The following is a 14617-nucleotide window of genomic DNA, read 5'->3' as shown; positions in this document are numbered from 1 at the left end:
TCTGTTTTGACATCAGTGGCTATTTTTGTTTCAGATAATCATGCTCGTCCTAGGATCTCTAATTGTCGCCGTGTCTGTCAACTGGGTTTACATACTACCTATCGTTGCTATGGGAGCCTTGTTTTGGTTCGTTAGGAAGGTTTATCTGAGGGCGTCGAAGAACATCAAGCGCCTGGAAGGAATGAGTGAGTATGACGTCTGAATATTTTATCTGTGTTGTTACTCTGTTCCAGCGAATTCTGAATTTACAGGAGCTGATGGGTTCTGGGACACATGATTTTTCATTTTTTTCTATGATCAGAATTCATTGTATTGCGTAAGTCGTATCAACATAGTAAAAAAAAGTTCAGTGAAGGCTCATGTCACAGCCCACATATAAGCGAAGTTAGAAATCACTTGTGGCAAACTTCGATCATATAGCCTAATTTAGCGTCTTATCGACAAGAATAATTTCTCTTTTATTGTGATGCTACATAATCCACTAACAGAATAAGCTTGTTGGCAGTACTGAGCCATTAGTACTCTCCTATGCCTTTATACCTGCTGTGACTCCTCTATACGAATATGTCCTTTTTTCGCAGCAAAGAGCCCAGTCTTCACGCACCTCTTGGCAACTCTTCAGGGCTTAACGACTATAAGAGCATATGGAGCCCAAAATATTCTCAAGGAGGAGTTTGACAAACATCAGGTAATCTAAATGGAAAGAATAACGTATCTTAAACAACTTAAATTGGCGTACTACTATTATCTAGTGACGTTCTCAAAAATGTACACCTCTAGCTTTAGAAGATATTCTGTAACTAGTCCCATTGCTTCATTACATTATAAAACACTGTTTCCTTTCACAGCTAGCCGTTGGCCAATGAATAATGTCCGTAGCGTAAAAGAAACTTAACTTGTTTGTGTTATAAGCGATCATTTTCAATGTGTAAATTATGTAAGACCGTAACATGCATCTCGTTTCAGGACTTACACACGGCTGCTTGGTACATGTTTCTAACAACGTCTCAAGCGTTTGGATTCTCACTGGATATTATGTGCCTTATTTACATAACGTTTATCACGTACAGTTTCCTGTTCCTGGAAGGTGAGTACACAAAACGGTGCAATGCCTGTAAAGATATAGTAGAGTAATGCGAGTTGCAGTTTTCCCGAAATATTGATTCACGGACTAATACTACCGTCATTGTCCACTCTTCATTTTATGTATGACTAATGTGATCCATATCTACAAGGAAGGATTTGTAAGGCAGATAAACGACTACTGTGTAATGGAAAAGATTATTAAGCGGCATGGTTGTTGCAAGCGTGGTTATCGTAATGGTTCTTTTTTTCATACTTCTCACTCTGGTACAATGCAGTGTAGTTAGTTGGCTCGTATATTAAGCAGCCTGCTGCCGAGGTTTGAAAAAAAAAATATACAAACATTAGTGAGGCATAGTGGCAGAAAGTGTTCTTTAAAAATGTGCATTATAGCCTACGTATAACGAAGTTGAGGTAAATTCATGCGGATGTTGTACAGAAACGTTCCGGATGCCGAGCTGAGATTTTCTTTCGAGAAATGGGCCATAAAATTCAAGGTAGCGTCATAGAAGACTGTCGTATTAGAATTAGTGAGGCTGTGGAGGAAGTAGGTATCTCGTATAAACAGCTACAAAATATCCTGAATGAAGAAACTGAGTGTGCCATGTCCATCGCTGTTGCTAACTCCAAACTGAAATGAATACAGGAAGGTGACTTGAAAATAATGGTCTGAAAAGATGAGGGGTACTACACAGAACTTCTGTATGCGAAACTTTTGGATCTACTATCACAAAAAAATGTTCAAATGTATGTGAATTCCTAAGGGACCAAACTGCTGAGGTCATCGGTCCCTAGACTTACACACTGCTGAAACTAACTTAAACTAACTTACGCTGAGAACAACACACACACCCATGCCCAAGGGAGGACATGAACGTCCGCCGAGAGGGGCCGCGCTGCTATCACACTGTGCAGACAAAGGTATACTTCAAACAAAGGGGTCGTTCAAAAAACTGATGGTGATTGTTTTATAGGACTCGCAGAAAATCTTCATGGTAAACTATGTATTTGGAAAACGTTCTTACTATGCAAGTATGGTTAGATAATTTGCATACTGAGTAGAACAGGAAATGGCCAAGATTAGCGAGCAGGAAGTAGCTTTGTCTGGCACCAAGTAAGTGACCTTGCACCACATCGGCCGCTGCAATGGTAAAGCTGGACAAACTTGATTGTGAAATAGTTTCCCACACACAATTTTGCCATAGGTTTGGTTTCTTATGATGTTTTCAGTTTAAACGAATATTTTGCGTGGTTGGAAGCAAATTTTTTTCCGCTGCAAAAGAAAAAGAAAAAAAAAAGATTGGAATATAGCTGGATCATATCCGACGATCCCAATACAAATTATGTTCAGAAATAAGTAGGTGTTTGAAAGAAGTGATTTGCTGTGTTGCGTTTCTTTTTGCCAAGCTTATGACGTTATCCTCGTAGGTTAAGAGAAGGATCTGGCGACTCCCTAGACAGACACACACGAATTGTTATGAATTGTTATTTGTTAAAAGAACGAGAAAATGAACGTGTGTGAGTGTGTGCGTTTGTGCGTTTGCGAGAGAGAGAGGGCGACCGGGGGGGGGGGGGGGGGTGTAGGTTACTTCTTTGAATGTAGTTGACAAATTGCACGACAAATGGTGGAAAATAAAATTCAGACCGTCAGCATCGTATACATGTGGCTACGACAACAGATTAATAAATTATAGCAGTTGAAATCAAGTCGATAAAACTTTTCATTTGCACAGTGATGTCATGTTCTGAACAATATGCAGTGCACTGAAAATATGTTGCATCTCTAAGTTACTAAATTTTTTGCTAGAATGCTGTTGAGGATTTTACGAGGTGCCTCGAAAACGAAGTACGAGTATGATGTTTGTTGCTGTTTCACGTTGGCTGTCATAATGAGAAATCGTAATCTTTGAACGACACCAACTACTAACTACATGTGGACACGATTTGTACACTAAATTAGGTCCGTATACAATTGCCTCAGGTAATTAAATTCACCGTAAATTGCGAACGTCGATGTTAGCATCGCTCGTGCTAAACTCAGATTGCACTTTTGTCACATGACATTCTACAAATTATGTACGAAGGGCAATAGGCTAATTCCACATTCCTAGATTTCCGGCCGGCCGCTGTCGCCGAGCAGTTCTAGACGCTTTAGTCTAGAACCGCGCGACCGCTACGGTCGCAGATTCGAATCCTGCCTCGGACATGGATGTGTGTGATGTCCTTAGGTTAGTTCGGTTTCAGTAGTTCTAAGTCTAGGCGACTGATGACCTCAGATGTTAAGTCCCATATTGCTTAGAGACATTTGAACCATTTTGAACCTAGATTTCCCTAAAGCTTTTGAGACAGTGCCACTCTGCCGACTGTTAACGTCGATTAAATATCTAGGCCTAAAGTTGCAAAGAGGTATGAAATGGAATGAGGATGTAAAGATTGTAGTAGGTAAGGCGAATGGTCGACTTCGATATAGTGGGAGAATTTTAGTAAAGTGTAATTCATGTGTAAGGGATTGTTCATATAGGACACTAGTGCGATCCATTGTTGAGTACTGTTCTAGCGTTTGGGATCCACACCAGGTCGGAATGAAAGAAGACTTCGAAGTAGTCCGAAGGCGGGCTGGTAGATTTGTCACTGGTAGATTCCAACAGCACGCAAGTATTACAGAGATACTTCGGGAATTCAAATGGGAATCCCTGAAGGGAAGGCGACGTTCTTTTCGAGAAGCGCTGTTGAGAAAATTTGGAGAACTGGTGTTTGAGGCTGATTGTAGAACGTCGCCAATGTAATTCGCTTAAGCACGACGAAGATTAGAGACATAAGGACTCGTACGGAGGGACACAGACAGACCGTTTTCCTCTCACACCATTTGCAAAAAGGAAAGGAAAAGACTAGTAGCTACGCACCTCACATTGGTTTGAGGAGTATATTTGTAGATACAGATGTAGATTACAGGTGCAACGATCGGCATAGTACTTATGCAACTCAGTGCATTGAGATTACATACATAAGAGCTTCAAAAATTCACGTACACAAAACACACTAGTAATAGATTAATATTAACCTTATTGACTAAATACAAAAAAATTGAGGAGGATTACCGGAAATTATTTTAACAGTAGATTTACTTTTAGCCGATTGAGTTTCAGGATACAAGCTATAAAAGCGAAAATAGTAAGACTACAGTCGAATGATGGGCTTTTCATTGTCTGTACATTTTATATTATGAAACTAGCAGCAGTAAATTATAACATGTCAGCAATAATAATATTAATTTCTGATTTTCACTGTACAGTGCTTGGATTGTGAATGAGAGAGAGTGCTTTTTTCAGACCTGTTTGGCGGCCAGATTGGGCTGGCGCTGACGCAGTCAATGGGCCTCACCGGGATGATCCAGTGGGGCATGCGGCAGTCAGCCGAAGTGGCCAACCAGATGATGGCCGTGGAGCGCGTCATGGAGTACACGGCGCTCGAGGAGGAGCCCCTGCTGGAGTCTACTCCAGGTACGGCTCCTCTTGTGTCTGCAAACAAGAGCTGCTTTTTATGCAAAATTCCAATTTTAAACATGGCTATAAGCCAGCAAATGTACAAGAATATGATTTGTATAATACAGCCAACCGGTTGCAGCAAGATTTAACTTGACCTGATTTTGACATCGTCTATGGATATTCTCATCAGAAAAAACCAAAAACAATTACCTATAGACGACTAAGAAACCGTTAATATAGAGGAAAAACCAAGAATAGATGGTTATTCTACCGAACAAAGTTATGAAGAGAGTATGCTCACATTTAGTGACAGTTGAAAACAGATTTACGAGTAAAATGCTCTTGTCATACAAAATCAGTACTTAAATTTTTACACGAACATAACCGCGCAAACAACTTTAGATATAGTAGGAAAAAAATTACATCTTCATAAAAGAGAGATTTCTGATGAGCAGATTACTGACTTCATTAATTTAATAGAAATTCTAATCAAATATAACTATTCGATTTCAACGGACTGGTGACAGCAAACCGACGGTCTTGCGAAGTATATCCGATTAGCTGGTATTCTTCCAGACGTATTTATAAACTCCTTAGAAGAAAAATTTTTTAAAAATTTTTCAGCCGTCACTCTGAGTATTCTTTCATACTCCAAATATGTAGATGATATTTTAATTATTTACAGGGGGCCTAATAAAGGAAATGATAATCTCTTCAAAATCTGTAACGAACTTCACGGAAAAATTACTTTCACGTATGAGTTCGAATACAAATTCCGTCAGTTAAATTATTTGGATGTAACATCAACAGTACTTGATAATAACATTTCCGCAATGATCAACTTGAACCGTTTTGATCAACACACACTCATTCTCACAAAAAGCCTGTTTTTCATTCTTCCAGCCATAGAGCTCCTTCCACTCCTTCGTCTGATGAAAACCTCGACGCTAAAATTAATTTGATTAAAACCATCGCAGTCAGTAATGGGTACGATACAACCATAGTGGTCTGTAGTTCCAAAAATAAAACAAACATTAGAATCTCTACTCTTAACACTTCTCCTAATAACGAAAGTAATGAATAGAAAAAAAAGTTTTTACACCATTTTAGGGTCCGAATCTTACAGTATTCAGCGTCTCCTCCAAAACAAGTATCATTTTCTACTAACAACAGTTATTCATAAAACCAGTACATTCTCTCATGGAAAACGCGAAGGTCTATAAAATTAGCTGTGACAAACGTCCAGCCTATTATATAGGAGAGACGGGGCGAGAAATTGCTGTTAAATTTAAAGAACATGTCTTAGGAAAAAAGTACAACTATATATAACTTGCTGATCACTTATTAATGACAGGCCATAAACCTCCAGAAGTTCATGACTTCAGTATCCTGCGCACAGAAAAGATAGGCTTCAGACTTGATATCCTTGAAGAATTAGAAATTTTGAAATACTTTTCTCTTAATGACGATTTCATTATGATTGAGTAGTTGCAGCTATGTTCTTCAATGGTATAAAGACCTTACCTAGAAACGCCTAAAATCGATTCCCTATTTTCCTCAGAGTACACTAAAAATCATCTTCCTCTTTCTTTTTCATTTATTACAATGTGATTCGTTTCTAAACGAAATGTATAGAATATTTGTTATTGCTTCGCCCTGTATATTCTTTTTATTTTCCATAATACTGACTGTTGACTTGCGAGATGAACACTTATATGCTACTTAAAATATTTCTGTTAATAGAAACAACTAATTTATTCGTCTGTTAATAGGTGGCGCGTCTTGTTTCGTATCAACGTCGTGGTAACTTCGGCCCTTGGGCTGCTTAGTCTTACGCTACCAACTCGTACAACTCTAGCGGCGTAGTGTGCTACGTCATATAGCTATAATTTTCACTGACAAGCGCCAATGTTATGTGAATTCCATTATCAGTAATTTTATATGCTTTTAAAAATGATTTTAAGAAATTATTTTATATCACAAGAGCATTTTGATCGTAAATCTCTTTCCAACTGTCAGTACATGTGAGTACAGTCGCTTCATAAATTTATTCATTATGATAACTATCTATACCGTAATATTTTATAGGTAATTATTTTTGTTTTTTCCTGATGAAGATACCCGTAGTCGGTGTCGAAACCAGATCAAGTAAAATCTTGTGTTATACAGATCATATAATAGACGAAGTAGATTTTATTGTTACATGCAGTAACGACATCGGTCTTCCGAAAAGTAACTAAATTTAACGACCATGCTGGCGTTTCATGCTGTGGGTCATTTAGTTAAGTTCGAAATTTAATACTTTCGATTACTGCCGCGAGACGATGAATACAGACTACAACTTATCAAATGAAAATATAGTACTTTCCTGTCAAATATTACCTGTCCCAAATAAGTGTGTGTTGGAAGTACCATATTTGCAGCTAGTTGTTGTTTCCCCTTTCTGCTGTCTGGCTATTGATGATATCTTCTGTGGACTTTCGAAGAGAGGGAGGGATGTAAAACTCGGAGTTTTAAGCTTTGTATAATTTTATTGTGAAGGGAGATTGTCGTGAAATATAGCGGCAATGCTGACAGAGCTGCTCTTGAAAGTTATGATTTGTATTTTTTTTCAATCTGCTGCTGTCCATCTACATAAACTGGCAAAATAAAGTTTTACGCCGTTTTCATGATTTGTATAGTCTGTGATTTTTTAATCAGAAATTTCTTTCTCTACACTATCTTGACTACAAAAAAAAAAAAAAACATTGCGTTTGATGGAGGTAACAGTAAACACGCATTCTCAGCGCAGTTCAGCAAAGTGCGTTGTATCTCGAATCGTGAGCGGAACGGTACGTCATTAGACCATTCAGGCGCTGTAGTAAGGCACAAAATATTCACGATCTGCCATCAGTCAACAACACTAGCCAATAAGCCTTATCTGCAAAATGTGGCCCGCAGGTACCCCGAGGAGGATGCGATTGGACTGCGCGCTGCGTTTTTGGAGGTGACTGTGAGGGGTGCGTTAATCCAGACAGTACGCAACCCCCCTCCACACAGTCAGATTCGCTTTCAGGCGTCCGTTGTGAACAACAGTGTAACCCCCACCCGATACCCAGCACTGTGAAACCATATGTAAGGAATGCTTGGAACTCAACTTGGATCAGTGGCGTCGGTTGTCTGATACCTGATCATTGTCATAAGAGTGGCCGTGCCCGTGGTATATAGTGAAATCGAGAAATTGTTTGTGACATCACTTAACATGAAAATTAACAATGATGTTGCCCAACGATGGGTGTCAAAATATGTTGTGAACTTGAGAAACTGTTCGTGACATCACACAACATGAAAATTACCTGTATGATCGCCCCACGCTGGGTTCAAAAATGTACTGAACTCGAGAAATCTGTTGTGACATCATATAACACGAAAATTACCAATGAGATCGCCGCACACTGGGAGCCAACAATTAACTGAAATCAATAATTAAATGAAATCAAACACAAAAGATTATGAGATTCGTGGGTTGAGGTGGGAATGCGCTGACGTGTGACTAGGCAATATGCGACTTTTTCACGATTTGGGCTTCGTCTCAGAGTCTGCTCGCGTCTGTGATTTATAAGGAATGTCCTCACTGTCCAGAAAATATCATTTTAAAAAGGCTGAATTCTTCCGCGCCCGTCCCTTTGCGAATTCTTTGTACTGTATGTACTCTCCTCCCAGTGCCTGTGAGGTGCTGGAATAGTGGACACGGTTTTGTTTTCTAGGTAGGCCAGAAGAATTCACATGCTTTCACACGTGACGTTCCACCCTAATGGCTGCAGGGTACATCAGTTTACGGCAAGCTTCTCATTGTCTGCCAGGCCCTTGGCAACGTATCCGTTCTTAAGCGAGGTGATAGCGTCCGCTGGCTGCCCTCTGTGTGGTTGTAGCGTATTTCCAATGCCCGCTTCTCTGGCATTCGCCTCATGGGGTCTAGCCGGCTTTCTCCTGGGTCACTGGCGTCGTATCGTAGGTACCAATGCACATGTCAGGCGCGGACTCCCGTGGTTTCAGTAGGGAGGTGTGTTAGCCATGTTTTGGACTGCTGTCATGTACAAATGTTGGACGTCTCTCGTGATTATCGAGGGTAATTTGAGGACTGTGCGGTATTGGGACAGGATACTATAGCCTATTTTCCAGCCTTGCAATCAACATTTCTGTGATCGGATTTCCTTTGAAGTCGATAATTCACCACAACATCGTGACCACTTCATGAATTCTTTCCTCCGAGAGAGAGGTATTAACTGAATGGAACGCTCTGAGATGGCTGCTAACGTGGTCCGGTTAAGTACGCTTTGGGACAAGTTGAATCCCACAGCGCATCGTGCCTGGAACCTTCCTTACACAATACATGACCTCACGAGGACCACCGTCGACGAGCGGAACAGACTTGACCATAACGTCTCGACCACGTCACCGTCACTACTCTAGGGGGGGATGTATGAATGTTACAATGCTTGTTGTAGAGCAATATGGTATAGGTTTTTATTTCACTGATGTGCAATTTCGAACATTTTTTATGTACTTTAGTTTTTGTTTTGTTTTTGTTTCACATAAAGCTAACCTTTTAGTTTCACAAGGTTGCATCTTTCAACCTCTGCTTGCCTTGGATCTAAGCTCATTCGCTGATATGCAGGTGGCGCAAAACACTTATCTGAGAAGTTCACATAGTCTTCAAGCCACTGCAAGGTGCATCACATGAAGTATTTGTAACCAATACCAAGAACTTATTTGGTTCATCCGCGAATCGGGAGGAAAATGGGTATCTATACGTCTGAGTCTGCGCTCTAATTTCCCGTCTCATTGTTCCTACGCACGATATGGAACGGAGGAGGTAGAAACGTTGCACCGTCTTCCTCAAATAAGTTTTCTAAATTTGCAGCAGATTTTGACAAGAACACAGACTTCTTTCTTGCAGAGATTCACATTCAAGTCGCTGCATATCTCCATTGCAGTTTGATAGCGCGTCTCTGGATTCTGTCGGAAATCAGGTCATGTTCATTGTTTCAGCTCATGCATACAGAGTATGACAACCAACTGGGTAACTGATTAGTAATATATCACGCTATCTTGCGTAAATACTTAAAATTATAAAACATAAGTATGAGGTCAATGACAAGTTTCGGAATGGTTTTGGCTCTCAATGACGTGAATATATTACATTTGCAGAACTCGAAACCAGAAATAGAGTTTATTATATATCGTGAAATGGTGTAATTTGAATAAACTTATTATCAAAGTTAACATCCTTAACACGAATACAGATCTTTAAAATCTATACTTTAGAGTCTATCGTATTTGGACTCACGTGACAGGTCATGGGATGAGTATGCAACAGTGCTACTGAATCCCCACGTAAGACAGTTATCCGTGGTCTGTAAAAGGAGGAAGTTTACTCCCCCTCAAAACTAGAGGGGATACTATAGCAGTCTCATAGCACAAATTCTAACCAGTGTAGTTTTAGGATTCTCGTAGACTATATATATGACTTGGGTTTCTCCGTTTACTTCCACAGGTAAGTGAAGACTTAGTCTGCTAAAAGTCCTTTAAGGTTACTTTCGTTGGGTTCTTTCTTAGGTAACAGGTAAGGAATGGCAAAGTATACAGTTTGCTCACTATTGAAGCAAGGAAATGAATAATAATTCATTAATCTTAACACAACAAGCGTACGTACTCTGTAATCGTTTAAATGATCTGTGGAACATGTAACTAATTAACTAATCGAATTACTACGCACACTTATTTTGAGAGGATCACTTAATGCACTATTTTCATCCAAATGCTGTGATTATATAACTCAGTATATTATAATACTCCGAATGCTGTGTCTGCATTTGCCACTTCAGGGTTGTTAATCTAATCGTTTAGAAATCGCCTGGAGTTGGCGCATATGGATTGTTGAATCAAATTACTGTTTCCATGACGATGATGTTTTATTGTTTATTACAGACAAGAGGCCACCCAGTAGCTGGCCATCCAAAGGAGAAATACAGTTCCGCCGCACGTACTTGAGATACGGGCCTCAGAGTGATCCCGTTCTCGTAGATCTCAACTTCGTCATCCGACCGGCCGAAAAGGTACCGTTCGAAAAAGACCGTTTATTCCTACTTAATGAGCCCAGTAATAAAAGAAAATGACGTTCTAGTGATGAAAGTAAGTTCAGCTATTGTCTTTTCAATTCGCAGGTGGGAATAGTTGGCCGTACGGGGGCCGGCAAGTCATCGCTCATCTCAGCGCTGTTCAGGCTCGCCATCGTTGAGGGGGAAATCCTTATTGACAACGTGGATACTGCCAACATTGGTCTGCAAGATCTTAGGGCAAAGATTTCCATTATTCCGCAAGATCCAGTTCTATTTGCTGGGACTCTGCGATTCAACCTGGACCCCTTCGGAGAGTTTCCAGACTACATCTTGTGGAGAGTACTTGATGATGTACGTATATATAGTCTACTTATTATTATCTCCTGCCTTCGAACTACATGTTTGCTGCAGCCTATAAATTATTTAACAAGAAGAAAAATTGTGGGTAATTTGTTTTTGTCCGTTTTTATTTAAGTACAAGCGTTCTACATGCATAGTCATAAATGTGAAAGTACAGACAGTGTAAAATTTTCCCTTTTGTGAGCGAAATGTCTTCAGTTGAAATAACTTAAGCAAGCATAGATGGGTACCGTCCTCGACAAACTCCTGTAATTCGAACTAAGTGTTTACTAGCTGAAACATCGGCGATAGTCGAAGGCGGTAACCGGCTGCATTGTCGTAAGTTATTTGAACATTTGAAACGCGTTGAGAAGCTATATTTTCACTTATGTTCTGCCTTTGACTCTGAACACAGCTCTGTCTCTCTTACTCCCAGTCTGATTCTCACTTTCCTCTACATCTCACGCTCTCTACCGTGCATTACTACAAGCCAATAACTATAAATAAGAGAATGTGAACAATATTATTTGTAATAGTTTCTGTCTATAACTTGTACTCCAAAGTCACAGGCTGAAAAATAAGATAAACTGCACTCTCGTCGTACCCGCAGGTTAGTATTCATTGTTAATAACGCCCTGCCACATTCATCTATGCCTACCTTTTTTTGTCTCTTCGCCTGTCCTTCAATACTTTTACCTAATGCAGTGAAATGTGGAGATCATTAAAATAATACAAAATAGAACCCTGGGTCGGCTGTAGTCCGCTGTACAACTGTAATTCGAAAGCGGAAAATACGTAGACTCTGAAAGTTTCTATCATTCTAGCGCAGCACCTTGCTGCCTCAACGAAGACAAGATCCTCTCCGTCTAATTCTTTGCTTCATAGCTAACCAAAGGTACTCGTTGCTGTACAACTCGGATGACTGGGAGGGCCAGATTAGGATCTACAGCTCTTCCACGTGCGAGTCAGACTATTTCGCCAACGGAGGTAACAATGTGTACTGGGCTTTTGCCAAATAAGACACCGTCATTGATGAGGACCAATTATCTCACATTAGATGGTTTCCTTGTCGCTTAAAATATCCAGACAATCTTTGCTTGTAATTTATCTCACAAAAGCATTGACATGACCAACTGTATCCTTTGATGAAGCGGCCATGCCACTAAAGAGTTTTTCTTTGAGTCGTCAGTCTTCTTATTGACTTGCTGCGGACCTTCACGACTTCCTCTCATGCGCCAGTCCTTCGTGTCAGAGTAGAACTTGCATCCTGCGACCTCATTTGTTGCATATATTCTAACGAGTTTTTACTCTCTACAGCTCCCTCTGTATCAGGGAATTTATTTCCTGATGTGTTAACACACGTCCTATCGTCCTGTCCCTTGTTCTTGTGAATCATTTCCACCTGTGGCTGATCTGCAGCTTTCTTAATCATTCTGCGAAGAACCTCTGAATTCTTTTATTTTTCTGCCTAATTTTCAACATCCTTATGCAGCAGAACATCTCAAACGCTTCGATTCTCTTCTCTTTCTGGTTTCCCACAGTCCATAATTCACTACGTATATTAAGTCGGTGCATAAGTTCGTAGTATTTTCTTTTTGCGTGTTGATATTCCGGTTGGTGTGGGTTTATTTATCGACCCATGTCACTATACTCGAAACTGGCAAATGTGATGACCTATGGTTGTTCCACCATTGTGTAACATTTGCATGCAGTGGGGAATGTTAAAAAAATCAGGTGTATGGGTGTGATAAAAACCAGAAGGTGTGTCTATTTACTCGTCATCAATTGGCTCATAAGCAACACCGACCATTCCTATCCTGTATCGTTACTGGTGACGAGAATGGTGTCTTTAGTCTAACACAAGGGAAAAAATAGAAACGGTTAATCTCAAACAAGGCAGCAACTTCACGTAGAAAGACCTGCGCCCATCCGCCAAGTATATCCTTATCCACCTGGTGGAACAGTGACGGTGGGTTGTACTACGAATTGCTTCCCCGAGGTATTACTGTCACTGCTGACATTTACTGTCAACAACTGAGACGTATTGCAGACGCAGTCCAAGAAGAACGACCAGGAAGACTGCGTGAGGTGATGCTACTTCAGGTCAACGCCCGCCCACGTTTTGCCAGACTGGCAAAGAACACTATACACGACTTGGGTTAGAAAGTCATTCCACACCCACCTTATTCAACTAATCTTGCGCCCTCATATTTTCTCCTTTTCCGCTCTCTATCGAACAACCTTCCATGAACGTCTTTTCCGGATGAAAATGCGCTCGGAACATGGCTCGACGAGTTATTCGCCTCAAAACCTCGTGATTTCTACATCTACATCTACGTGATTACTCTGCTATTCACAATAAAGTGCTTGGCAGGGGGTTCAATGAACCAACTTCAAGCTGTCTCTCTACCGATCCACTCTCGAACGGCACGCGGGAAAAACGAGTACTTAAATTTTTCTGTGCGAGCGCTGATTTATCTTATTTTATCGTGATGATCATTTTTCCCTATGTAGGTGGGTGCCAACAGAATGTTTTCGCAATCGGAGGAGAAAACTGGTGACTGAATTTTCGTGAGAGGTTCCGGTCGCAACGAAAAACGCCTTTGTTTTAATGACTGCCACTCCAATTCACGTATCATGTCTGTGACACTATCTCCCCTATTTAGCGATAATACATAACGAGCTACACTTCTTTGTACTTTTTCGATGTCATCCGTCAGTCTCACCAGATGCGGATCCCACACCGCAGAGCAATACTCCAGAATAGGGCGGACAAGCGTGGTGAAAACAGTCTCTTTAGTAGACCTGTTGCACCTTCTAAGTGTTCTGCCAGTGAATCGCAGTCTTTGGTTTGCTCTACCCACAATATTATCCATGTGACCGTTCCAATTGAGGTTATTTGAAATTTTAATCCCTAAGTATTTAGTTGAATTTACAGCCTTCAGATTTGTGTGACTTATCGCGTAATCGAAATTTAGCTGATTTCTTTTAGTACTCATGTGAATAACTCTACACTTATGCTTATTCAGGGTCAATGGCCACTTTTCGCACCATACAGATACCTTATCTAAATCATTTTGCAATTCCTTTTGGTCATCTGACCTCTTTACAAGACGGTAAATGACAGCATCATCTGCAAACAATCTAAGACACCTACTCAGTTTGTCTCCTATGTCGTTAATATAGATCAGGAATAATAGAGGGCCTGTAACACTTCCATGGGGAACGCAGATATTACTTCTGTTTTACTCGATGACTTTCCGTCTATTACTACGAACTGTGACCTTTCTGACAGGAAATCACGAATCCAGTCGCACAACTGAGGCGATGCTCCGTAGGCACGCAGTTTGGTTAGAAGACGCTTGTGAGGAACGGTGTCGAAAGCCTTCTGGAAATCTAAAAATATGGAATCAATTAGACATCCCCTGTCGATAGCGCTTATTACTTCATGAGTATAAAGAGCTAGTTGTGTTTCACAAGAACGTTATTTTCTGTAACCGTGCTGACTATGTGTCAATAAATCGTTTTCTTCGAGGTACTTCATAATGTTCGAATACAAATGGCGCTGAGCACTATTAGACTTAACTTCTGAGGTCATCAGTCCCCTAG

At 40.4% G+C, this 14617-nt stretch overlaps 1 protein-coding gene across 1 annotated transcript in view; it reads left to right on the top strand.

Annotated features, from left to right (window-relative positions):
• LOC124776435 (ATP-binding cassette sub-family C member 4-like) overlaps window positions 1–14617 on the top strand; it is a 261830-nt gene that overhangs the window by 223372 nt on the left and 23841 nt on the right. The window contains exons 16-21 of the mRNA XM_047251434.1: window positions 35–185; window positions 582–688; window positions 967–1087; window positions 4413–4583; window positions 10539–10666; window positions 10775–11020. Coding sequence (XP_047107390.1) covers window positions 35–185; window positions 582–688; window positions 967–1087; window positions 4413–4583; window positions 10539–10666; window positions 10775–11020 — 924 coding nt within the window. The remainder of the gene's footprint in view (window positions 1–34; window positions 186–581; window positions 689–966; window positions 1088–4412; window positions 4584–10538; window positions 10667–10774; window positions 11021–14617) is intronic.

This window comes from Schistocerca piceifrons, chromosome 2 (assembly GCF_021461385.2).
Source record: "Schistocerca piceifrons isolate TAMUIC-IGC-003096 chromosome 2, iqSchPice1.1, whole genome shotgun sequence".
NCBI lineage: Eukaryota > Metazoa > Arthropoda > Insecta > Orthoptera > Acrididae > Schistocerca > Schistocerca piceifrons.
Note: the sequence above shows the minus strand (reverse complement) of the source record. Positions and strands in the feature narration are given on the sequence as shown.